The 24,643-nt window shown below is 38.8% G+C and overlaps 1 protein-coding gene across 3 annotated transcripts in view; it reads left to right on the top strand.

Annotated features, from left to right (window-relative positions):
• LOC110069299 (uncharacterized) overlaps positions 1–24,624 on the top strand; it is a 59,875-nt gene extending 35,251 nt beyond the window's left edge. Inside the window, exons 42-71 of one of the 3 annotated variants that reach the window (XM_089284091.1) lie at positions 2,960–3,013; positions 3,661–3,714; positions 4,125–4,178; positions 4,776–4,829; positions 5,015–5,068; positions 5,180–5,233; positions 5,699–5,752; positions 6,318–6,371; positions 10,678–10,731; positions 10,845–10,898; positions 11,976–12,029; positions 12,319–12,372; positions 12,485–12,592; positions 13,189–13,242; positions 15,283–15,336; positions 16,541–16,594; positions 16,976–17,029; positions 17,705–17,758; positions 17,937–17,972; positions 18,327–18,344; positions 18,798–18,815; positions 18,942–18,977; positions 19,148–19,177; positions 19,493–19,552; positions 19,741–19,788; positions 20,322–20,461; positions 21,064–21,163; positions 21,499–21,561; positions 22,450–22,641; positions 23,355–24,624. In XM_089284091.1, coding sequence (XP_089140217.1) covers positions 2,960–3,013; positions 3,661–3,714; positions 4,125–4,178; positions 4,776–4,829; positions 5,015–5,068; positions 5,180–5,233; positions 5,699–5,752; positions 6,318–6,371; positions 10,678–10,731; positions 10,845–10,898; positions 11,976–12,029; positions 12,319–12,372; positions 12,485–12,592; positions 13,189–13,242; positions 15,283–15,336; positions 16,541–16,594; positions 16,976–17,029; positions 17,705–17,758; positions 17,937–17,972; positions 18,327–18,344; positions 18,798–18,815; positions 18,942–18,977; positions 19,148–19,177; positions 19,493–19,552; positions 19,741–19,788; positions 20,322–20,461; positions 21,064–21,163; positions 21,499–21,561; positions 22,450–22,641; positions 23,355–23,504 — 1,917 coding nt within the window. In that variant the 3' untranslated portion in view covers positions 23,505–24,624. Of the gene's footprint in view, positions 1–2,959; positions 3,014–3,660; positions 3,715–4,124; positions 4,179–4,775; positions 4,830–5,014; positions 5,069–5,179; positions 5,234–5,698; positions 5,753–6,317; positions 6,372–10,677; positions 10,732–10,844; positions 10,899–11,975; positions 12,030–12,318; positions 12,373–12,484; positions 12,593–13,188; positions 13,243–15,282; positions 15,337–16,540; positions 16,595–16,975; positions 17,030–17,704; positions 17,759–17,936; positions 17,973–18,326; positions 18,345–18,797; positions 18,816–18,941; positions 18,978–19,147; positions 19,178–19,492; positions 19,553–19,740; positions 19,789–20,321; positions 20,462–21,059; positions 21,164–21,498; positions 21,562–22,449; positions 22,642–23,354 lie in introns of those variants that run through there. The other 2 variants (XM_089284090.1, XR_016205847.1) reach the window with 2 other exon arrangements.
• Positions 24,625–24,643: the final 19 nt, after the last annotated feature.

Below are 24,643 nucleotides of genomic sequence, written 5' to 3'. Positions count from 1 at the left end.
GTTAACGTGGGAACCTATTTACACACTGATAACCTCTAGTAAGCTCTTGCTGGTTTCAGCAGTTACAAATGTTCATGCACGCATAATGTATCATACATGTGGCTTTTGATCACACTGATGATTATTTTCCTGCGATATGTGATCTCTCAAAGCCACTTCTTCGTGAAAAACGAAAAGAAAAACAGGAGCTTAGAAGTGTAAGATAGCATAATGACTGTATGTATGTGACAGTTAAATAGATCACTCGGTTGTTCATGAAGTGCTAATTTATTTTTTTTATAATTTTTTTTATTCTCTTTGTTTAAACATATTTGATGTTGTTTTCTCCAAAAGCACCTAGGCTTATCAAGGGGGATTACAATATTACAATTTTACTTCATTTATTCAGGCTCACACACAAACACACACACAAACAACACGCAAAAATTACGCTGAAAACATCGAGTTAAGCTGACATATAATTTTAACAATCAAACAGTGGCCACCGAGAAGCTATTAGTAATAATTATAAAACTTTGTTCTTGTGGAAAAAAAAAGCACAGTCGTAATTTATAGACTGAACACCGTACAATAAAAAGTTTAGTTTCCTAGCGTCGCTGCTCGATGACCATGTTTCATCGAGAATATTAGCCGCAGAGGTAAAGAGGACATAATGTTGAGCGACATGCCTTGAGCAAAACAAAACAAAATGTTTCACCGATTAATTTAGATACAAGACCGCACTCGCAAACAGGCGACGCACAACGATTAATTTTAAACAGATATTCTCTAAGACAAGGAAACCCAAGTCTACGGCGGGTGTGATCAATAGATGAAGCCTTGGAGAAGAAAAATCAAACAACCTATTGTGAGTATGAGGAAAAAGAGTTGACCGTATTTTAGGTTTAAAAGTAGGACGAGATACAGAGTTTTGGACATCAAGGTCCAGAGAATCCCAGCCAGTGATTGCGGGTGGAAAAAAGTTATGCAATGAATTGTGTGAAATTGTGTAAAACAATGGAACGTTCACTAGATAGCTTGCATTGGGAAGTAGTTCAATCAAATAACGCGCCGAATTAATTAATGAGACCATGAATACAGAATTGGTTTAATGATATGCATTTCATGTCGGTTAATAAGGAAATTCACAGGCGTCATTATGCATGCGTGGCATTGCTTTAAAATTTCTTGAGTGTGCCGCCCAACCATCCGGGTGGTGTCGCGCTTATATAGCGAAAGAACAAAGGCTTGGGCGTAAGCCAATGAGAAAGCACTGACATCATGGTAAAACCGGTCAAACAAGTTTCTGAGACCGGGTGGATTTGATAATTCAAAATGGCGACATGTGCCGCTGGGAATGGAAATATTTCTAAAGTAAGGGAAATACGAAACAAACATTTTCAGTGAATAAATAACAAACTTTGTTGGGTAACTTTTCAATACACGATAGGTAATAATTAGTAATTACTCAATGTGTTCAAACGATGCTCAAAACCGGTATTTTCAAATCGCTCCTAGTGGCTAAACATTACTCAGTCGATGAATTCAATTCAGTGTCAATTTATTTACTGTTTGTATAACCTCTCTGAGTTATTGAGAGCCGCTCGATTTGAAATCGCTGAGTATTTAAAAGTTACTGGGCAATATACTCGAATGGCGCTCGTTTAAGTACTCTGAGTAATCAATAGCTTCTCAATACGTGCTTAGTTCAGATTTGCGAAGTTACTAAGAATTACTCATTGTAATCAAGTTATCTTCATTTTATAATAATAATAATAATAATAACTTTATTTATCCTGGTAAAGACCGGTCAGTCGATCAAGATATAGATTGACTGGTATTAATCGGTGACCAGTATACAAAGCATAAAAAAAAGTCAATAAAGAATTACAGGCATAGAATTTAATTTAACGCATTGAGTAATCAGACGCCACTTATTGTTGACACTAAATAACTCACTCGGATTCCTCGAAAGTGGGCACTAAATAACTCAATCGGATTCCTTGAAAGTTGACAAAGATCTCTTTATTTCGATTTTTAGGGTGATATATATTATTGCTGTTGCTACCAAAAACCTGTGCGATTGCACATTGCTTACCCAAGCTGCACATAGACTCAAACAAAACAATGCCAACTATGACAAACTGTGCATGCTGATTTCCTAGGAACAAGAATTTTAAAAATAACAGCTATTCGTGGGACAAACCGTTTACGGAACTGAAAGAGAGCTTGGCTTACTAAATTTTAGCTTACTAGTCTCAATTTGCTCCGCATTATTCTTACCATGCACAGTGGGCTCGTACGATCTTTTATTATAATTAAACGCAAGAAGCTTGAAAAAAAGTTATGCGTACTGGCAATTGCGAGAGGTAGCTATTGTTTTAAAGACAGTACCTGTCAAAAAGTAACTTTGTGTTTTGTACGTGTAACAAAAGAACCGCTTTCAATGTCAAATTTTGTTCAAAAAAGGAACAACAAAAAAATCAAAAAATCATATTTAAATCAGTAGACGTGAAATGAAACGGTTAACGCTTTACTGGTGTTGACACAATGGTCGCCTGTCTGTTGTCTCGCTTACTGGAATACAGTTAAGTTACTCAATTTAATTTAATAAACATTTTGAGCTTATGATCCCGCCATCATTTAAATGGTCGATGCCACAAAACCTCCTTAAGAAAAACTAAGTCTTAAGCAGGAAACGCGAGTGTTCAATAGGAAGGGTGTTTTTTTACCTGTTCTCGTCTTTTTCACTCAAAAGACGTGTTATCCAATCAGCGCAATATCAGTCCAGATTTTAGACGTTGGACACCTCCCGGCCAATGTACTCTTCCCCCCCGTCTTTCCTCCAGTCTCCCCTTAAGAAGGTCTCGCGTTCAAGCAGCCTTCAGAAGATAAACGTTTAAAGTGTATTTCACTGTAGCACAACTCGGAGTTCATTGGAGCTCACTTGATTTGCACCCGCACATTCTATTTTTTTTAGGGACCCCCCGGGCCGCGCGGGGAACAAGGGGAGAAAGGAGCTCAAGGAGTAAAGGTATGTGTTAGGTTCTTCAATAATTCCGCTACTTCATCTGCAGTTTTAATGCAACAACAAAACAATCCGTAGCCATGCAACAAGGAAAAGGATCTCGTCCAAACCTGAATAGAAGAATCAACTCTCCACGCAACAGATGAACGCCGGCACTACTAAGCTACAGGGGGCCAGTGTGCCTAGATGCTTTGTTTCAGCGGCGGAACTGAAGTTGGGATGGTGTTTAGCTATTTAACTCGTCTGAAACTCCAAACTATTTTGCTTTGGGGAATCTGCATTCGCTTTGCTTCTTGCTGATGTATTGAACTTCGAAATCTGAGAAGACTTAGTGGCTAAAATATGTTTCGGTTATTTTGCTTTACTCAAATTTCTCTCTTTCATTGGCTAATTTAAATGTGTGAACAAAGCTGGCAAAGTGCCTGGGTGGCATTCAAAAATTAAGAAATGAGGAGGACGGAAATTTTCCTCTCAGCTTTGCCCCTAGCTTCCACGGCTCCGTCGTCGAAACAAAGCACTCCTGGGAGAAAACCGGCCAGCTATGCAGACATGCTTGCGAGAGCAAGTGGAAAGAAAGGACGCCAATCATACAGAATAGCAGAGTAGTAAAATAATAGGGTGGTAGGATTTTATTTTTTTATCTTATTTACCAGGGTACTAAAGGGCGACCGGGTGACTTAGGTACTAAAGGAGAACTTGGCGGTCTGGTGAGAGTTTACTACTGTTATTCAACTTACTGATTCTGCTGGTGATACTGTTACTACCTCTGCCGCTATCACTTTCACTACCACTGTGGCTGTGACTTTCGCTACCACTGCCACTTTCAATGTCAATGTCAATATGGCGATATGTCAATATGTCAACATGTCAGCATGTCAACCTGTCAATATGTCAATGTCAATGTCACTGTCACTGTCACGGTCACTGTCACTGTCACTGTCACTGTTATGTAACCTACAGATTTTGCAAAAGGAAAATGCATTGTTCAATTACTTCGGAAAAAAGTATACTAAAAGTGCTGAGATGAACAACGCCTTACAACTTTTTACTGTCATAATTATTGTTCTTATTCAAAATGTTGATAACTCAATCAACGTATCTAAAAATAATATTTCAGGGATCGCGAGGACCAGCGGGAGAAGATGGCGAAATAGGAAAGCCCGGTGCCACGGTATGCAAAACTAAATTCTTATCAATTCAAGTGATCGATGTCAAAGAATATTAGATTTATATTCTGTTTGTATGAATGGCAAATTTATCTTAATGCATAAGATTAAAAATGATAAAGCAACAAGACGACTAGCGAAAGGGGTAACTGCCAATTTGTTTTCGCGGTGGGGAAGGGGGGATGTAAAATACATTTTAGCTTAATCCAGGGGAAGAACGTCACTAACGCTCAAACTTCAGACTTAGACAACCGTACAAACCTTGCTGGACTCGCGTATTAATTTGTCACGGTTGAAAACATTACACAGGAAATACAGTGGAGTTATCTTACAGAGCTTCGCGGCCGTGCGGTCATTTAACGCCACCTTGAGATGCCGAGATGTATATGCACGGGAGATTTTTAAGAGCACGAGATAAATGCTCAGCGAAATGGGAGGCACTCGTCTCCAGATCTAATATACCTCAACATGTTGAATAAATAATCGGGAAGCGCGCAACTCCTTGAACATTTCGTGACAGTCGGTGAAACCGACGCAAATAGTTTGGCAAAAATTAGTTATTTATATTGCTTCAATTAAACTTTTTTGCCATTTGTTTTCAGGGAATGAGAGGACCAGCTGGCTTACCTGGTAGACCAGGAGCACAAGGACCCGTCGTAAGCAAATACTTCCTGCCTGTCTGCCTGCCTGCCTGCCTGCCTGCCTTCCCTTATGCGTGCTTTCCTACTTTCCTGCTTTCCTGCTTTCCTGCCTTCCTGCCTTCCTGCATGCCTGCCTGCCGTTCCTTCTTTTTCCAGGAAACAGACTTTGAGTCTCACTTCCTTTTTTACATTTTTTACAGGGTCCAGAGGGTGAAAGAGGAGTAGATGGTAATCCCGGAATTCCAGGCACAAAGGTAAGTAATGGGTGAAAGCAAATTCAGTGGCTGTTGAGTTGATGTTGATGTTATTTCATGTTGATGCATAATCTTTGATGTAATAAGCCATATTTTTTTGTGATCTTTCAGGGAGCCAGAGGACTATACGGGAAGCCAGGAAAGCCCGGAGACCCTGGCGTGCCGGTGAGTTGTTCCACTTATTCTTTATTTTAAACAACTTTAGATTTTACTCGTACAGTATGTAGCCTTCGTCGCAAACAGTCTAAACCGGACTATATCGGAGATTTTATGACACGTCCGGCTGCAGCGCAGGCTAACAGTATATGGCAGCAAAAGCAACACCAGCGGCAGCAAATATTTAGAAAATCTCATAACATCGTTCTAAACACACTCTTGTTTTTGTAACTGACTGATAAACCAGTTGACTTCCAAACTTTGAAGAACAAGCTTATGGTTGTGATTTTCAGCTGTTGCTTTCAGGAAGACCTCTGGGAGTTCCAATGTGGCGTCATACTTTCTTTTAAAAGCTTTGGCCTCTGAGATCTATTATCCCAGTTGGGTAAAGACATTTATGGAACCACACATTGGCCCGCGCTTGCCATCATGTACCAATTCCTGTAACACGTGTCATGTTTTCTTTCTTTGAAGGGAAGAGATGGTCAAAATGGCCTACGTGGCCTCGATGGCGAACCTGGTGAAGTTGTGAGTAAATTATTGCTCTATAGCCTGAGACAAAATTGGAAAGAAAATCCCTGTATTTGGGAAAAGCCTTAGTTTAAATTAAAGTAATAGGTCACTATATATAAGTGTACGCAGAAACTGAGTGTGATACAGACTGTGCTTTTTTAGAACAGAGCAACCAGTTCACACTGAATAGTTCTGATTTGGATAAACTGTTGAGCACGTTAAGTGTTATTTTTATGTGATGGGATAAAACCTTAGCTAGTGACGATTATGTTGTTCTCAAGAATTTACAACACTTACATATTAGCGTGATCCAGTGAGTATCGCTCTGAAAAATGTTGTACGTGTGTTTTAACGAGTTTTTCATTTCACACAGGAACCTCTTTCTATAGTTTCAGAAACTAAGCTGGTGTAGCAAATATTTCTGTGCAACTTTTGCCTGTTGCGCACAGTTATTGAGAAGGCCAAGCCATTCAAAAGAGCGGGAAATCCTCTTTGTTATTGTTACTTTGGATGAGGTCATTTACATGTCTACCCAGATTATTTGTTTATAAAGATGAAATATAATTGCTACACTATATAGGGCTTTCCTGGACCTTCCGGACCGCCTGGCCGACAGGGACATCAAGGATTAAACGTAAGTCAATCAAATGCCCACTGTGCGACAGAGCGAGCACCTAACTATTGTACTGGTGTCACAAGGTGATGTAACTGAAGCATATCAGCAAGGTTGTAGCTTGGGGCAAAAAAGCAACACCAATTTATATGGCTGACACAAACCAACACTATATTCGCTAAGCATCTTGGGTACATGAAGAATGATGCTGTAGCTTACAAAAGTAACACAACATTCGGTTCAGCCACTCACAACACGATTTCCTGTTCTGCAAATCGCGGGATTTGAATGGTGAATGATATAGCAATTTGCCATTGATGCGCAATACTTCTAGGCGATTTTGTTTTGAAGAAGGGCTCGCTAGGAACAGCAGCTTCACTAACTCCCTACAGCGGTTATTTGACCTTTCATGAAAGCTCAAAAATTCGACATTTTACAATACAGTAAAAACCCGTGTGTAAGAAGCTACAATTCAAGAACCTGTTAGGCTAAAACGTCCCAGTTAAGCACCCTTCACATAAGAACCATTCTAGGCTAAAATATCAATACAGGTTCTTATTTTCAAATTAAAGTTTAAGATAATAATAAAGTTCATTACATGCGATACAAAAATAAGGTAACAAAAACTAGCATGAGGCATGAGCTATAAGACCACAATACTGTACCGTGAATGATTCAATATGAAGGCCACACTCATGCGCATGCATGCGTGCAAGTTGCTTTTTTTAAATAATAATTAAGAACCTGAACCTAAGAACCTACAATACGTAGCCTAATTTTACACCATTTATATAAGAAGGTATGGAGGCTAACTTGAAAAAACCAAGGTTCTTATACGCGGGATTTTGCTGTATTAGGAAAAAGACACGGCGCAGTATTATATACACTATTAAACAATTAAGAGTGCCTGCCTGTAAGAATCAGACAAATTCTTTATTTCGCGGCAAGGGTCGAAAATTCGATTTCGCTCATATTCGTATGGTAGATAGGCTAAGGCATGACAAAAACTACTGGATAGTTTTTTTGGCAAAATATCCTTTTATTTCAAAGAATTATGCAAATTACCAACTTCCGTTAAAATCGTCATTTGACGCACCATTTTATTAAGTAAGTTTAAGAGCCTCGCATGCAAAACCACATCATTCTTCCGTCTTTAAAACACTCAAATATTTTTGTGCAGTGTTTAAATGTGTACTGGGTTGATTTAAGGGAATGTTGCGTTGTCTTTTTGGGTGCAAAATAATTAAATTTCGAAGACATGTATTTCATTTACTTAAAAGTATTTCGTGAATATAATTAATTTTCACCATGTGCGAAACCTTCAAATAGATTAAGCTTCTGGTGGTTGATTCGCAGAAGGATGGTCTACAGATTCCTGTAAAAATTTCTTTGGGCAAATGATTGTGAGCGACGCGAGAGCTTTTCAAAGTACGTCAAAAACGCAAATATTTGACCATGCGTCGTCAAATTTCAATTTACGGGTTAGACATATATTTTAGCATGCGCCACATGACTTGACCTATAATAAGTTGAAATAGACACAGAGCTGATAATTTTGATAACGTTCTAACCTTATTTGTTGTAAAAGGCAGGTCCAAAGCCGATTTGACGTGTTTGTAGTCGATCTCTCACCATTCGTCGTTCAGAAAGCAGAAGTTTCCTTTTGTTTACACAAGGTTAACATCCTATGTACATCGCTTACGGTCAACCTATTATTGGTCGAATACCATGAATCTGTGACCATCTTTCTGCGCATATGAACATCACTGCATCTAAGTCAAAAACGGCTGAGTCATTTGTAGATAGCTGCTTGCTTTGCACTGCGCCAAAATATTACGTTTGATCGATCGCATCGCTGACCATTGCTGATAAGCGTGTCGGCGCAGCACAATCTTACAGCCGTTATTTGTTCGTCACGCAATGCTGTCACAGCATATGCTGCACATTTTGATCTATTTTGTATAGAGCACTCTCAGGATAAGTAAAACAATTTAGTCATTGTTCATCTGTTTGTTCATATATGTAATAATATGTGTATATTTAAATAATCGTATTCTATAGTGTACGTGGCCTCGCTCCAAATCACGTTTGTTGTACGTTCTGATGTTTCAGACAACAACTGATAAAGCTAGTGGCTGTACTCACTAGAATTTTAAAAAAATCGTCATAAACAAATTATAGATCAATGAAGCAAGAACTAGCTGAAATAAAAATAGGAAATCACAACGAGTCTAATTCGTGAGAAAAACAGACTAAATTTAATTAGTAATTACGTGAGTAAATAGCCCTGGCCATGCTATTTTATTTGGCGTATTTTGTTTGCTCAGTGGAGGCATTGGTATGTTTGTAACAGAAAATAGAGGACATGTTGTCAATACAGTCCAAACTTATTGTCAGTAAAATATTGTAAATAAAACACCTATTGACCGGTTACCTCCGCGGCCACCATTTGATCGTTCCGATAAGGGTTTCATTATTGTCTTTACCCCTATTAAGCGGCCACCTAAAATTCAAAAACGTTATTTTGGAAAGGGCGATGGCAGATAAGAGTCTGAAATTGAAGGTGCATGACGAGTGATAATTCAAACACACGTCTATCATGATTATCTTGAATTGACTCCATGTTCACCAAGAAATTTATAACCCGATAGTGAAAAATTAAATATTTAAGGTACACCAACCTCTATTTAAGCGGCTAGCCCCATTAAGAGCTCACCACCCATTTCCCCGAGGGTAGTCCACTGTATTACATGTAAACCAAAAATAATTGCACAGCGCGAAAAGACCTAGGTATGAGTCTAGCGTTACAGTATTTCGCAGGGCATATAGGTAGCGGTGGTCGAGTAAAAGATAACAACAGGGGCAATGGCAAACTATTCATTCTTTTCATTTCTTAATTTAATCTCTTCTTACTCAACACGATTGTGTGCTCCCAGTGGTTCCAAGCCTTACGGAGCCTTAGGATTAGTATTAGGATAGAAATTGTCCTACCCCTACCCCCTAAAATGGGATGACAGCATTGCGTGACGAACAAGGAACCGCTGCAAGCGAGGATTCAAACTATGATGATTAAACGTAATATTTTGGTGTAGTGCAAAGCAAGCAACTATCTACAAATGACTTAGCCGTTTTTGACTTATATGCAGTGATGGTCGTATGTGTCGAAAGAGGGTCACAGATTCATGGTATTCGACCATTAAATAAGTTGACAGTTGGCGATGTACATCGGACGTTATGTAAACAAAAGCAAACTTCCGCTTTACGTGCGACGAATGGTGAGAGAAACACGTCAAATCGGCTTTGGACCTGCCTTTTACAGCAAATGAGGTTAGAACATTTCGAAATTATCAGCTCTGCGTCTATTTCAACTTAACATAGGTCAAGTCATGTGGCGCATGCTAAAATATATGTCTAACCCGTAAATTGAAATCTGACGACGGATCGTCAAATATTTGCATTTTTAACGTACTTTGAAAAGCTCTCGCGTCGCTCACAATCATTTGCCCAAAGAAATTTTTACAGGTATCTGTAGACCATCCTTCGGCGATTCAACCACCAGAAGCTTACTCCATTTGAAGGTTTCGCACATAGTGAAAATTAATTATTTTCACGAAGTACGTTTAACTGAATGAAATACATGTCTTCGAAATTTAATTATTTTGCACCCAAAAAGACAACGCAACATTCCCTAAAATCAACCCAGTACACATTTAAACATTGCACAAAAATATTTGAGTGTTTTTAAGACGGAAGAATGATGTGGTTTTGCATGCGAGGCTCTCAAACTTGTTTAATAAAATGGTGCGTCAAATGGCGATTTTAACGGAAGTTGGTAATTTGCATATTTCTTTGAAATAAGCAAATTTTTTATTTTGCCAAAAAAAAACTATCCAGTAGTTTTTGTCATGCCCTAGCCTATCTACCATGAAAATATGAGCGAAATCGAATTTTCGACCGTTGCCGAGTTATTTTCCATTTTTAAATCTTCTTCTTTTAAATCTTCATCACAGGCACTTCGAAAACGCCAAGAAGCGGCCGTCATTTTGTCAACAAGGGTACACTGCTACGCTACTCACTATCTATCACAGAATAGATAGTGAGTAACGTAGCCAATCAGAGAACGGCATTCGTGGTAGAACGCTAGTAGATTTACACTATTATCTTATAGCAGTACGATTTGACCGGTTGAGAACCATCAGAGAGTACAGAAGCATGATTGAAGCATTCACTTATAAATTAGCGTTGATTTCCAAAGCACGCAGCTTAACGACATCTTTGTTTCTACGAAAACTGTTTGTTTCTTTGTGGTCTCTTTGTACCTGTACAGGGATGGAATGGTCTAATTGGAGCCGTTGGATCTCGTGGAGAAGACGGTGAATTGGTAAGGTATTAGTTGGACACTTTTTAAATAGACCACGTTTGACCATTTTGGCGGCAAGACTATTTCAACGGAAAATTAATTTAATTTTAAAAATAATTGTTTCTTTATTCAAGGGTGACCGCGGCCCGGATGGAGCAGATGGTGCGGAAGGAGAACCTGGTCTAAGGGTAAGTTGTATACCTGTCTTGATTCAATCACTGTCTATCTGTCTTGCTTCTCGCAATCACAGCTCAATCACTGTCTGCCTGTCTTCCTTCTTGATGCAATCACTGTCTGCCTGTCTTGCTTATTGCTGTAGTCCCTATCTGCCTGTCTTGCTTCTTGATGCAATCACTGTCTGCCTGTCTTGCTACTTGATGCAATCACTGTCTGCCTGTCTTGCATCTTGATGCAATCACTGTCTGCCTGTCTTGCTTCCTGATGTAATCACTGTCTGCCTGTCTTGCTTCTTGATGCAATCACTGCCTGCCTGTCTTGCTACTTGATGCAATCACTGCCTGCCTGTCTTGCATCTTGATGCAATCACTGTCTGCCTGTCTTGCTCCTTGATGCAATCACTGCCTGCCTGTCTTGCTTCTTGATGCAATCCCTGTCTGCCTGTCTTGCTTCTTAATGCAATCACTGTCTGCCTGTCTTGCTTCTTGATGCACACTGTCTGCCTGTCTTGCCCCTTGATGCAATCACTGTCTGCCTGTCTTGCTCCTTGATGCAATCACTGTCTGCCTGTCTTGCTTCTTGATGCAATCCCTGTCTGCCTGTCTTGCTTCTTAATGCAATCACTGTCTGCCTGTCTTGCTTCTTGATGCACACTGTCTGCCTGTCTTGCTCCTTGATGCAATCACTGTCTGCCTGTCTTGCTTCTTGATGCAAACCTTCTCTGCTTGCCTTGCTTCTTGATACAATCCCTGTCTGCCTGTCTTGCTTCTTGATGCAATCACTGTCTGCCTGTCTTGCTTCTTGACGCAATCACTGTCTGCCTGTCCTGCTTATTGCTGTAATCCCTGTCATCCTGTGTTGCTTCCGGTAATGCTTCTTATCAGACAACTGAATAGGTGACAATTAATTTCTTAATAGCGTGGCTTTGACGAAAACTTAACATTTGGCTGACTCTCTTTCTTCTACCTATCTACTGAAGTCTATGATCGTTACCGAATGTCTGGAAATAATTTGTTGTAAACGCTAGAAAATAATTAGTTATTGCTTAACACAATATATGTGCGATTATTTTCTTTCTCTTTTGACAGGGCTTCCCGGGTGAAAGAGGGAAACCGGGGCTGGATGGTCGTTCAGGAGTATTAGTAAGTTTTTAAAATGTAGATGCGGGAAGAGTTCGGTAGGATTTGGTTAGACTTGATTATCAGTAGCCTTTCTGGATTATGAGCCGATATTCAGGAGGAACGGAGAGCAGAGCCGAGAGCGCTGCCGCCGAGTCTACATTTGATTTTGTAGTTGACTAAGCAACTGCGATCGAACCTCCACCTCCATGCACGAAAGAGAACAAACTCTTTGTGTAATTAATGCAATCCACTGATGATACTTTAACAATTCAACAAAATCACTCGTTGAGAAATAAATTTATTCTTGCAGGGTAGACCTGGAATGGACGGAATCCCTGGGGAAACTGGACTCCTTGGGGAACCGGTAAACTTTACTTTTAGCATATCGTTTCAAGTTTTTTTTTTTTTTTTAATTTAAAAAGAGCGAGAGGGTGGGGAAGTTAAATTCATGACATTTATGTGTATTCTGTTTACAGGGCGATCGAGGTAATAATGGCTCTACGGGTGCTACGGGAAGAATAGGAGAATTTGGAATGTTAGGGGATACCGGAGAAAGGGGTGAACGCGGGCTCCCTGGAGAATCGGTAAGTCATGATGTTCTGAGGGAATACGGCTTGCTGAGTGAACACATAGAAATCGTGTAGCATCTTATTATATATATGGCGCTTTTGAGTTCCGAAAGCCTTGCGTCTCTGTATTGCTTATTTCTGAGGTAGAGACTTAGACAGGAAACGTTGAAGAAAGGGTCGGGTAGCAGTTCTCGTAAGGTCTTTCGTGAACGGCTTGATACCCTTTAAGAGAACAATAGAACAAACAACAGAAACAATGGCCCCTCTGAGCCCCAAAACAATAACAGCTGCTAACAAGCAAAAGAATTACAAGACTCTCTTTCTTCTACCTACCTACTGAAGTCTATGATCGTTACCGAATGTCTGGAAATAATTTGTTGTAAACGCTAGATTACAAGCTGCTACACTTCTGCGGAAACATGTCATAAGATAAGCTATGATGGATTATATATCATAAAAATCATACTCCGTGCCCAAGTCACATCATAAAAAAAGAGAGAAAATGCAAAATGTGACGTACTTTTATCTAGAAAGTCAAAGGACTGCTAATTTTCCTATATTGTAAAGTAATTTTGTTCACACGGACTTCTTTTGTTTTTCTTTCCCGCAAGGGGGACATGGGTTCTGATGGCGATCCAGGAGGTTATGGTTTTCAAGGACCAGATGTAAGTTATCAGTATTAACTACTTATTATTATATGGCTCTGTCTCAGAAGGACTGGGAACTACCGAATTCACGAATTTGATTGGCTGAAATCGATATTGACCGCGGTCTAGACTTTCCCATCTAGACCGGTTTCATTTTGCGTTCAAAAAGTAGCGAACTAAAATACAGAAATGTTCACCATTTTCTTTTATTTTCTGCTCAATCATTTATGTAAGTGCCAAAAAGCCTGATGACAAAAAAAAAAAAAAAAAAAGTAAAGAGGACGAGCAAATTTCGGCAGGTTTAAGTTAAGCTCATCTCCGTTTGGAAGCAAAATGTCAGCAAACCAGTTACATTAAACGAATTAAAGTTTTCCTCTTTGCCATATAATAAACATCTTATTAACCGAGCTAAGTCGGTCTGTATGGGGGAATCTTGACCTCGGTCCTGTGTACAGACGTCACTGCGTTCGGTCTGTACTCACGACCTCGGTTAAGATTCTCCCATACAAACTTCCTGCTCGGTTAATAAGAACTAATTATTAACCGAGAGTGAGGTCTTTACGGGAAAATCTCAAACCGAGACCTTGCCGTAATGACCGAACGATAGCGAGCTCAATATACAGCAAGGCTGAGGTTTGAGATTTTCCAGCAAAGATCGAACGTTTGAGGTTAATAATTTGTTTATTATATGGCTTTTACTTTGGTTTTGCAGGCCCGTAATCGACCCGTTGACATTACGAGAGAATAATGCCCTACAATTGGCCAATCAGAACGTGTGTTATATCAGCTACAAACACAAGCCATATAATAAGAAAAACTAATTTCATATTTGACATTATTCCAAGTTCGATATTTTAAAATTCAGCCTAAAACAACAGACCTCAGTACGAGGCTCTGGGGAATAATTCTCTATTAGGCCCGACTCAAGCAATTAAAAGAACGCCTGTTTGAGTCAAACATCGCACTTAATTCAGTCGAACCGAACTGCTACACCAAACAAGTAACAAAAGCGGTCTTGTTGGCCAGTGGTTTTTCAATGTAAGTCAAAAGGGCGCCTTTAGACCTTTAATTTTGCGTTTGGTTCGACTCATGTGAAGATCGCCGTTTGACCCAAAGTCGGTCTTCAGGCGTTCTTCACGGCTAGCCGGGCGTGAAGAACGCCTCAGCCGCTTCGAATAAAATCAGTCGAACTTAATTGGGTCAAACGCCGAACTTCACATGAGTGTAATTGAATTGGGTTCGGCTAATGTGAAATACGGCGTTTGACCTGGGCCTTAGATTTTGAGCTCGAGATTTCTATCGCGTGATCGTTGACCAGGGCATAGCCCCAGCCCCTATCACGCCTAGAAATCAAGAGCGAATAATCTAATTGTTTTAGTATAAACCTAATAGTCGTTCAAAATTTAAACTAAATCCATTGCACAGACACCTCGAAAACTCAAAGATGCGGCCGTCATTTTGGTAACTAGCGCACACTGCTACGCTACTAGCTCACTCTCTATGTACAACAGAATAGATAGTGAGTAGCGTAGCCAATCAGAGATTTATACTAATTACGAATAGACAGAACATATACGCTGAAAAAATAGATACTCACCGATTTCAGATCTAGAAGGATGTTTCAAATGTTCTTCTAAGTCTGACGAATAAGAATGTAAGAACAAAGCTGGTTAATGATGTGAGGTAAAAATAAAATTACAAGCTTTATTTCGCTTTAATGGTCTCCGCAAAAGTAAGTTGTTTAAATAACGGTAACCAAAATTAAACAAAAAGAAAAAAGAAAGAAAGAAAGAAAAATGCGCAGACCATCCATTCTCTTCGCTAATTGGCATACGCTCATCGTATTTTGTTCTGAGATTTCGATGTGAAGACAATATCTAAATACGCAGGCTCCTCCCCTTTTCTACACGGATTGATAGAATGTCCGTAATCACCAAAAAAATCTTCAGAGTTGAAAATTTAACTGTTAACTGAGGTTTCAGCACCCGCACCAGACCCTCTTCATAATGAACTGATATGTAAAGAGTTAAAGTTCAGTTCAATTGATGTGACATTTAGGGCTCCAAGGGAGCACGAGGGGACGATGGAGAAATCGGACCAACTGGAATTCAGGTAGTTATCACCGTTTATTTCCTCCTTGTGACACCAAATGCGTGCACATTACTGTTATTAGTCAGTTATATACTCTACTGAGAATATGAGAGTTTTTAAATTTCATGTTCCTTGAGCCCAGACTTTTGACAGTTATTCTATTTTTCATTTTTGTTTGTTTGTTTTTTCGTTTCTGTGGTCGGGTAACTATGTTTGAGCTTGTTTGGTCTTGAGGCCATCGCTATTTGTCAATCGTGTCAAACTTTCTCTATTTTTGCGGGGGTTGAATTGGGAAAACAGAAGGACGGTTCAAATTGTGACTCAACGTCATCTGGTTTCAGAGGATGAAACGAAGGCGGCATGTTCTAGGCCGCATAGTGTGCCGAAATACGGATTCATGTGTATTAGCGAACTGTTTGTTTACAATATTTGCCTTATTAGACAAGAGATTCAATTTTTCGATCAACTCCTACGAAAATATCACTTCTGAATATTAATTGTCAGTGTACGGCACGATGAACTGTACCAAGGAATCTTAGCCCGATGCATTTAAAACTTTTGGAGCGACTCGGGTTTGAACTTCTACCCTCAGATATTTTGCAATTTTTGAATGCTAATTTCCCCTTGAATATTCTCGGTGAGAAATATTTATATTTGTATCATTTTTAGCTTCCACTATAACTGTAAAATTTGTAATTGTAAACTTTGGACTGGAATTATTGTAAAGCGCTATTGAACTAAAGGGAAATAGCACTATATAAATAAAGTATCATTACTATTATTATTATTATTATTATTATTATTGTTGTTGTTGTTGTTGTTATTACTATTACTATTATGTATTTTATTTTCTAGGATAATAAAATTGTTTCATTATTCTTTTTAATTTTATTATTATTATTATTATTATTATTATTATTATTACATCCAAAGAACCAAACATTTCGCCAATTAGTACATGTCACAAGCTTTTGAATGTTCGATATCAATTCGTAGTTAGCTTGATGCCTTCTTTGAGCAAAGTTTGTTAATTAATGAGGAAAAATATAAACAATGTCCTCAGGAACGATCGCTCTACGATGAAGATAGCAATGTTGTCGCTGATGACGTTAAAGATGGTGGATAATGATATAAACCATAAAGATCATACAGCTTACAGCTGTGTGATTATACGCGGAGCCTTGCGTTGTTTCTTGACATTATTTCAATTTCGTTGCACATTTAGGGTGATCCTGGATTTACGGGAACACCGGGAATGCCTGGACTGCCCGGAGAACTGGTAAAAAATGCTAACCAAGACGTTTATTTAAAGTCTTCATCTTGTAGTTTAATAGAAATCGTTGTGGGGAGATAGTCTTACATTTTAAGTTTAACCACCCTACACCATTCGACTGGGACCTTAGTAGTAAGGGTTTCAGAGTAAGGAGTGGTACAGACCGTCAGTTGTATTGAAATTCTTATTCAGATGGAAAGCTGTAACAAAACCGAGAAATAACCCTATTACCAGTCTAGCCGTAAGCGTATTTTGGCCTTATGTTCTAAGAATCAAGGTACATCAGCAACGTTCACAGCAAGTAGATTGACTTTTCACTGCATAGTCAATCAGGAACAAAATTTCAGATTTTGTATCCATGGTAACTAACATTACCATACTTTACAGGGAATGCAAGGGGAACCTGGTCGTACTGGATTGGAAGGTCCCTTTGGGCCTAAGGTGAGTGATGCAGGCAAGAAGCTTTCGAGAGCTCTAAAATAACAAAAGAGCAAAGGGACTGGAAACACCTATCGATCCTTTAGTGTTACATTGGGCTCAAGATGGGCTCAAGCTAGAAGGCCTCGGACGGTCATGTTAGGCCCAAACCGGCCATAACAACTATCTAGACAAAAAACATATATCTAGCCAAAATCCACCTGCGACTTATTACTCGAAAGTAGACAGTAATATTATTTTGTCAGATGTTTATAGCCAAAAAGAGTTCGATAAATTAACTGTCGCAGTAAAATGCTAAAATATTCTCAAAGGTATTCTGATACTTTTTGTGAACGATAAACGTGTCAAAAGACAGCGATAAAGATTTTATTATAATTATTATCATTATCATTATCATTATCATTATCATTATCATTATCATTATTATTATGTAGTTAGCGTTGCCCTGGCTCCAGACCTTTTTGCCTGTCTATTTCTTCGATCTTATTTGGAATTTAGAATCGTCGAAAACGAGTCTTGCATCGGAAGAAATCTGAGACCCAGGGTGAATTTGAGACAAAACTCCTATTTCCAAAACAAAATACTTGTGCTTCATCGTTACTTGTTTCTTTGTTTGCTAATCTGTTTGTGTTTATTTGTTTGTTTGTTTGTTTGTTTGTTTGTTTTGTTTTTCCTTAGGGTGTAATGGGATCTCAAGGACCACCCGGCCCATCTGGATTTGTTGGAGATGAGGTAAGAAGATTTTTTATCAACAGAATATACTTTTTGTTATTCTACAACATAGATGAGATTAGATGACTGTGTACTGGATGTGGCTTCGAATTGTAAGATATGATATAAGTTTAGAAAAGCTCAACAAAGGTTTTGCCATAAAGCCTTTAATGACGATCAATTTGCTTCTCTCAATCAGGGATTCATTGGTCCTCCTGGAGAATTTGGTAAACCGGTGAGTACGTGCTACTATTAAGGCATGCATACAAAGGTAAACTCTATATATACCGCGTGAGATACATAAACATTATTTCAACTTGGATTTCAGCTCATGCCGGTCAATTGCAATGAACTAATTAATTAGCGTACTACGTTTTTTTATGCATAGTAGAAGGAAAGTTTACTGCACAGCTACAGCTTATTTCCTAAAGGTTACAGTCTTTCTCTTTTTTCCTATTTAAATATCGGCCCAAAAAATATCCAATGATTAGAAATATTATGCAATGATTCAAGTGATAATAACACTTTAAGTTTATATTTTAAGACTTTATTTTGTTAACACTGTAATGTCGAATTTCTCTCACTTCAGGGCGCAAGAGGACCTCCAGTAAGTAAACACTTTTCGAATTTAATACACAATTTGTACACTTAGATCTGAGCTAGGTAGATTTTGTCTGAGGTTGGTTCTAATATTAGGTAAAAAGGCAAATAAACAGAACTGATTTGAAAATTGATTTGAAGATTCTCATTGCCACTTCGCTGATTGGGGACTTCTCTCTTTTTTGAGCTCATTTGTGTGAGATTCTTCAGAATCAAGTGTTCAGTTTGATCACTCAGCGACATGACCTTGTAAGAAATTCAACTATCTGGGATAGAGGAAATTAACTTTTATTGATGTCGTCATTATCATTTTATACATCAATATAACGAAGATACATGCTGTTTTTCATCCTTTGATCTGCTTAAAATGTATTTCATTATGCTTATATGAAAACGTATAGGGCAAGTGTAAATATGACTGACTAGCAATATGAACATTTTATTTTCTTCAAACTTTTAGGGAAATGACGGGTTTCCGGTAAGTTATTACCACAGCATTGTTTTATTACCTCGTTTCATCGTTGCGTTGCATTGTTGACAAGATTCCTTGTTATCTCTGCGCGTTCCTTCTTATAATTCAATGAATATGTTATATTCTATACAGGGTCCTCCTGGCCCTCCTGGCCCACCTGGAGAAAAGGTATGCAAAGTCTACGGTAATATATTTCATGATCATTCAGTCTTGCTCAAGAACACAACACAGGGGCCATGGTCCTGCCATGCTCTTTCCATAACTCACCCCCTTCCCCCGACCTCCCCCAACAGAACCGTTACTACTCAACGAGTAAAAGTAGTCTTTTGTATCTGCAGGGTCCCCCAGGAACCCATATCTATCGACCGGTAGGTTATGATAACGAAAGTTTCAGTGTTTTAATGTAGAAATGTTTAAAGAGGTTAAAATTAATAAAGCTCTTTATTTCCAACAATGAGCAAATGTTTACATAACATAAATGTTGCACAAAGGGAAAGGTGTCATTCGCAGTTCCAAATTAACCTTTCAATTTTGATAATGTTAAATTGCTTTTAGGCAGAAAATTGGCCTTTTGTGCTGAGTTGCCAAGGTCTTTATTTGTAATTTATTTATTTATAAGTTATTGACTTAAATGTACACAAATTTTAATGAAACATTTTCTATTTCCCACTTACCATCTGTAGCCTGCGACCCTCGGAAGTGCTGACAAAGGCCCATCCAGACGCCTTTACTCCAGTAATGAGGTAAATAATTTAATTTGCCATAAACAGTATCATAGCTAAGCATAACTCAGTTTGATTGATGTCCGTTCCTTTGAAATACACAACATCACCAGGTAAAAATTTCATTCACCCACAAAAGAAGCACTTTCAGACACTAATCCCTTGTTTAATATCTGCTGTGCGATATAATTTGATTTACTTGTTTATAGGGAAATAACAAAGATATGAACACTGCCGAACACCAGTTGCAGTTTGAGGTAATTGTTCAAGCTGTTATTTACTTACAAGTATTGGGTGCGAACTAACTCAATGCTTGCATCGGTCCACACAATTGTTATTTTCTTCCAAAGAGTGCGTCAGTTTTTAAGACACAGAACAATATTAAGACACGAGCATGCAGTGAAAACAGGCTTAAGCGCTCGTTTATGGAGAAGAATATTGCTCTTGATAAATAATTTATGGTTAGCCTAGCCCCCTAGCAAAGTTCCCGTCATTACTCCAGCCTCGCATCACCCAATAAAGAAGTTCAAAACAGTACTTGTTACGTGTAGAAAAACTGACTATATCACTTTTGACGCTGGGCAGCAGAAATACTTGTACAAGAACTTTTTGATCACGACTGTCACCTTATCTATAACATGCTACATATATTAAATTACAATTACAATTACAAATGTTAAATATTCATATCTGTATCTAGAAATTGAAGATGTTGTTGTTGTTGTTGTTGTTTAGTGTTTAAGTCTTTCATGTATTGATTGTTTGATTGGTTTTCTTTTCTATAAACAAGCCTTCAGAGGCCATTGACTACTGCCTGACAGGTTTCAACTACGTCTTCAATAACTACAAAATGCAAAACGGCACCAGACGATATCCTGCACGGTCTTGTCGAGACCTTTACCTCGAACATCCTGAATATCCTAGTGGTAAGTGCACAGTCAAGTGATAATGCATCAATTCAGCTTAACACTTTGTACGAGGACTATGAAGATTTTTGTTTTGTTCGTTTGTTGGTGTGTTTGTTTGTTTCATTTCACTACATTTCGTAAAGGCAGAACAGTTACTGAACCGTTTAGGAACCTAATGGTTTAAAAGTAGGGTAAAGTTTGGACGAATCACTCGATCGAATACATGAGAAGTTGTTAAGCCTAAAATTGGAAGAATTTCTACAGTGTTGTTGAGAAAATAAGAAAATTATCATAATCATGTTAATGAAAATTGCTTTTATATGGCAATTAGACTGTGAAGTATAGCTTCATTGTTTCAGTTAGGTGTCTTAATCAACTTCAGCCGGTCGTTTCCTTTAGGGTCGTAAGAGTGCTTATCTTGCACTCATCCACATGAACGCGGGCGCAAAAAAGGGTTCCATGTCTCGTCCCAATCGCTTTTTGTTTAGAAGCCTTGCTGCGTACTCATTTCCCGGTGTTCGATAGAAATACTTCAAACTGCAAACAGTCTGCGGGTTTCTAACTCATCCGAACATTCGTTTCTAGTTAGGAACACTATTAACGTTATAAATAATAACCAGGCAGATACTGGATTGATCCAAACGAAGGATGTGTCCATGATGCAGTTCGCGTGTATTGCGACTTCAAAGAGCAAGTCACCTGTATAGACCCCAAAGCCAGTAAGGTATGTGCGCCATAGGCACTGTACTTCGATTTCAGATGGTAAATAGAAACAACCCAAGTCAGTCAGCAAAGTAACTTTGTCCAATACAAGATTTCTAGATTAAGAGCTGCCCCCAAATCGCCTTGCACGCAAGTACGAGCCGAATCATAAAGACGACTTCCAATATTCACTGCGATTTGAAGCGCGCTTACAACTATTGTGGACAACTGAGGGAATTATCTGGGCAGTCGGATTCAGTGATAGTTCTTTACTCTGTCTAAACAATCGCTCCGGCAAAGTTAGCACTGATATTTGATTAATTTTTTTTTCCACGAAAGCACCATTTTTTTTTCCAGATCACCATTCCACGCCTTTCCGCTCATCAGTGGATTAGCGAAGCTAATCCACCTATGGAAACGGTAAGAACTCTACTTGACTAAGGCCCAGTTCAGACGCCGAACTTTTCATGAGCCGAACCAAATACATTGAATTAAGTACATGAAAAGTTTGGCGTCTGAATCAGTTAAGAACGGCTATTTGAATTTGGAACGGCCCAGCCGTTCTTCCCGCCTAGCTCAGCCGGGAATTTCGGCTTTGGAACGGCTTTGATTCAGACGTCGAACTTTTCATGAGCCGAACCTAATGTATAAATTATTATAACGTATTTTACAAGCAGTTTTTACTTTGCCTGAAAATCGCTGACATTTCGATGTGTTTTGGTTTAAACTAAATAAAGTTCGGCGAATTAAGTTCGACGTCTGAATCAGCAGGTGTACTTTTGATAATTTGGGTCGGTCCAAATTCGAATTAAGTTCGGCTCATGAAAAGTTCGGCGTCTGAACTGGGCCTAAGAAATAAAATTGTTGGTAAAATTGTTGGTTCAGTGTTTAAAGAACTTCTTGTCACACTCTGCATTCGCTTTCCCTTTCGTGCTTTCCTCGATCGATCTCTGCCTTCTCTTTAAATCTTTAAACCTTCGAAACACGATTTATCTCAGCCTGTATATACAAGTTTTTACTCTGTTTTATATTTTTTACAATAATTTTAAATTCGACTTAAATAGTTACTGCAGTGAAGAAGCTTTCATTCAAGAGAAATAAACTTGTGCCAGTGTTTCATGACCGTGTTAGCATCAATGGGTTACACTCACCTTTTTCCTCGTAATGTGGAATATCTCCAGTTGTGTCTTTGCCCCACTTTCTCCTTTGTGCATTGACCTGGTTAAAGTCCAATGCGTGTTTGGTGATATTTAAGCTGACCATGCCTACAGATTACCTGAAAACATATGACAAATGTTCTTTTGATAGTTTGAATACAGGGCGACAGTTGCACAAATGCAATTCCTGAGACTCTTGAGTAAACGGGTTTACCAGAACATAACCTACTCGTGCTACAAAGAAGAGGAAGGCGATTGTACCATTCAACTTCAAGGAGAAAATGAAATGGAATTTAGATCTTCCGAACAAACCAAGCCCAGCTTCATTCACACGGATCCTAAGGTACAGGCACACTATAAATGAATATCAGTCTTTAGCTAAGATAAATGAGAGAAATAGTAAGCTAAAACTGAGCGTAAGCTCAAGTCACAGAGACAGTTTGCTGGTACTCATTTCCTACTCCCAGGTGGAGATTTCCACCGCCTTGTCGTGTCCAGTCTATATTTCTTCCCGAAAGGAACAAGGAGAAGCGCGAACTCCTTTCCCGAACAGCCGCTGGTAATCGAGCCTAAACTGGAGACGGACACTGAGAGGGCCTAAGTGTTCTTCCAATGAACACAAACTATTGATACCGCCACTGCTTAACCCGAGTCGCTCGTTTTGAGGTTCAACACTTTAACTTTCTGCACGCCGTTCTTGATGCTCGACAGCATATACATTTATTCATTCCATCGTTTTCCGACAATCGATTCATGTTTCCATTCTTCGATTTATCCACCCGTCCATCGATCTGTCCGTCTATCCTTGAGCCTTCCTTGCGTTCTTTCATTCTTTCGATCTTCTCTTTCGTTTGTTCTCCCGTTCACTCATTTACTCTCATTCGTTCATGTGTTCTTTCGTTCGTTCGTTCGTCCGTGCTTTCGCTACTCCGCTCGTTCTTTCGCTCGTTCCCCTGCTTGTTCGTTCGTTCGTCCTTTCTCAGTTCATTTGTTCGTTCGCCCTTTCGATCGTTCGTTCGGTTGTTTATCTGTTCATTACATTTGTATTTTCTGCAGGAGAAAGATCAAGGCAGTCGCCTGGCAGTAATGAAAATAAACACCAAACGCAAGGACGCTCTACCGATAATAGACATTGCTCCAACGCACATTGGAAAAACCGGAGAACCATTTCGCCTCGAAATCGGACCTGTCTGCTTCATGTTCTAAAGTTACATTTCTATAACGTAGCTTCTTTCACTTTTCATTCAGTGAAATAAATTCCTGTAAGTCAAAGGCTTAACACGTACTAAATTTCTCGAACTCTTTGTAAAATCATGTTATAATATTTTGTAGTATAGATAGCCTTTCTTCAACGTCTAAGAATGAAACTTGTCAACAAATTATTTGTGTCGAATGAACTTTCTACAGCGTTATTTATATTATAAAGGAAGTTCAATATCCGTTAATGAGAGCTTTCGTTTAATTTCACGACAGCAGCTGTCTACAGATCGTTTGCTGTAACGTCTTGAGACCTCAATCAGCTTCCATCAGTTGTATTTGCCAACACGGTATCTTTGTACTGTATGTGTGGTGCAAACGTACATCTCATTTTGAAGGAAGCCTTCAAATATTACGGTAAAGATTAAAAAAAACAAAAACAAAACAAAACAAAACAAAAAAAACATTTGGGGTGGATTGAGGGGGATTGCAGAAAGGATAACATCTTTCTGAAAAGTGTATCATCTATGACGTAAAGCAGTTGTTTTGGTAATTTCTCTTCATAACCGGACCAGAAAAGAAAGGAAATCATCCCAAAGTTTTCTTTCAAAACTTGAAACTCCAAACAAAACACAAGAAGACAAGCAGACATGCCAGGTTAACGCAGACTATTGACCGAAGATCGATCGATGAACAAAGTGTAAGCGTGCTGAAATCGACATGGAATTGCCGATAGGTACTGAGTTTTGTAATGAAGTTTCGGTGGTTTATCTTAAAAGTGAAAACCTGTTTGTTGGTTTGTTTGCTTGTTATTTGTCTGTTTGACGACTTTGGGTTTTGATATATTAGCTACTAGACGAACTTGATCGATGTGGGCTGATGCTTAACGGAATGTGACATATGCGACTGGTAAAACTCAGACAGCCTTGAATAAAGAACGGAAAGGGTCAAGTTATTTTCGGAGATTTACATTTGGACGTGACCGACGTCATTTAGATTCTTTGGTTACAGTAAAATACCCACCTGAAACTTTAAATGCTTTTGTCTGAGCAAACGGCTATACAGTTACAAGGACAGCAAATTCTTGAAGTTCTAGGCGGAAGGGTGAAAAAAAAAAAAAAAAAAAGAATGAAGACCGTTAAAAAAAA

Source organism: Orbicella faveolata, unplaced genomic scaffold (assembly GCF_042242905.1).
Source record: "Orbicella faveolata isolate gen_17 unplaced genomic scaffold, um_ofav_v1 contig_13, whole genome shotgun sequence".
Lineage (NCBI taxonomy): Eukaryota > Metazoa > Cnidaria > Anthozoa > Scleractinia > Merulinidae > Orbicella > Orbicella faveolata.
Note: the sequence above shows the minus strand (reverse complement) of the source record. Positions and strands in the feature narration are given on the sequence as shown.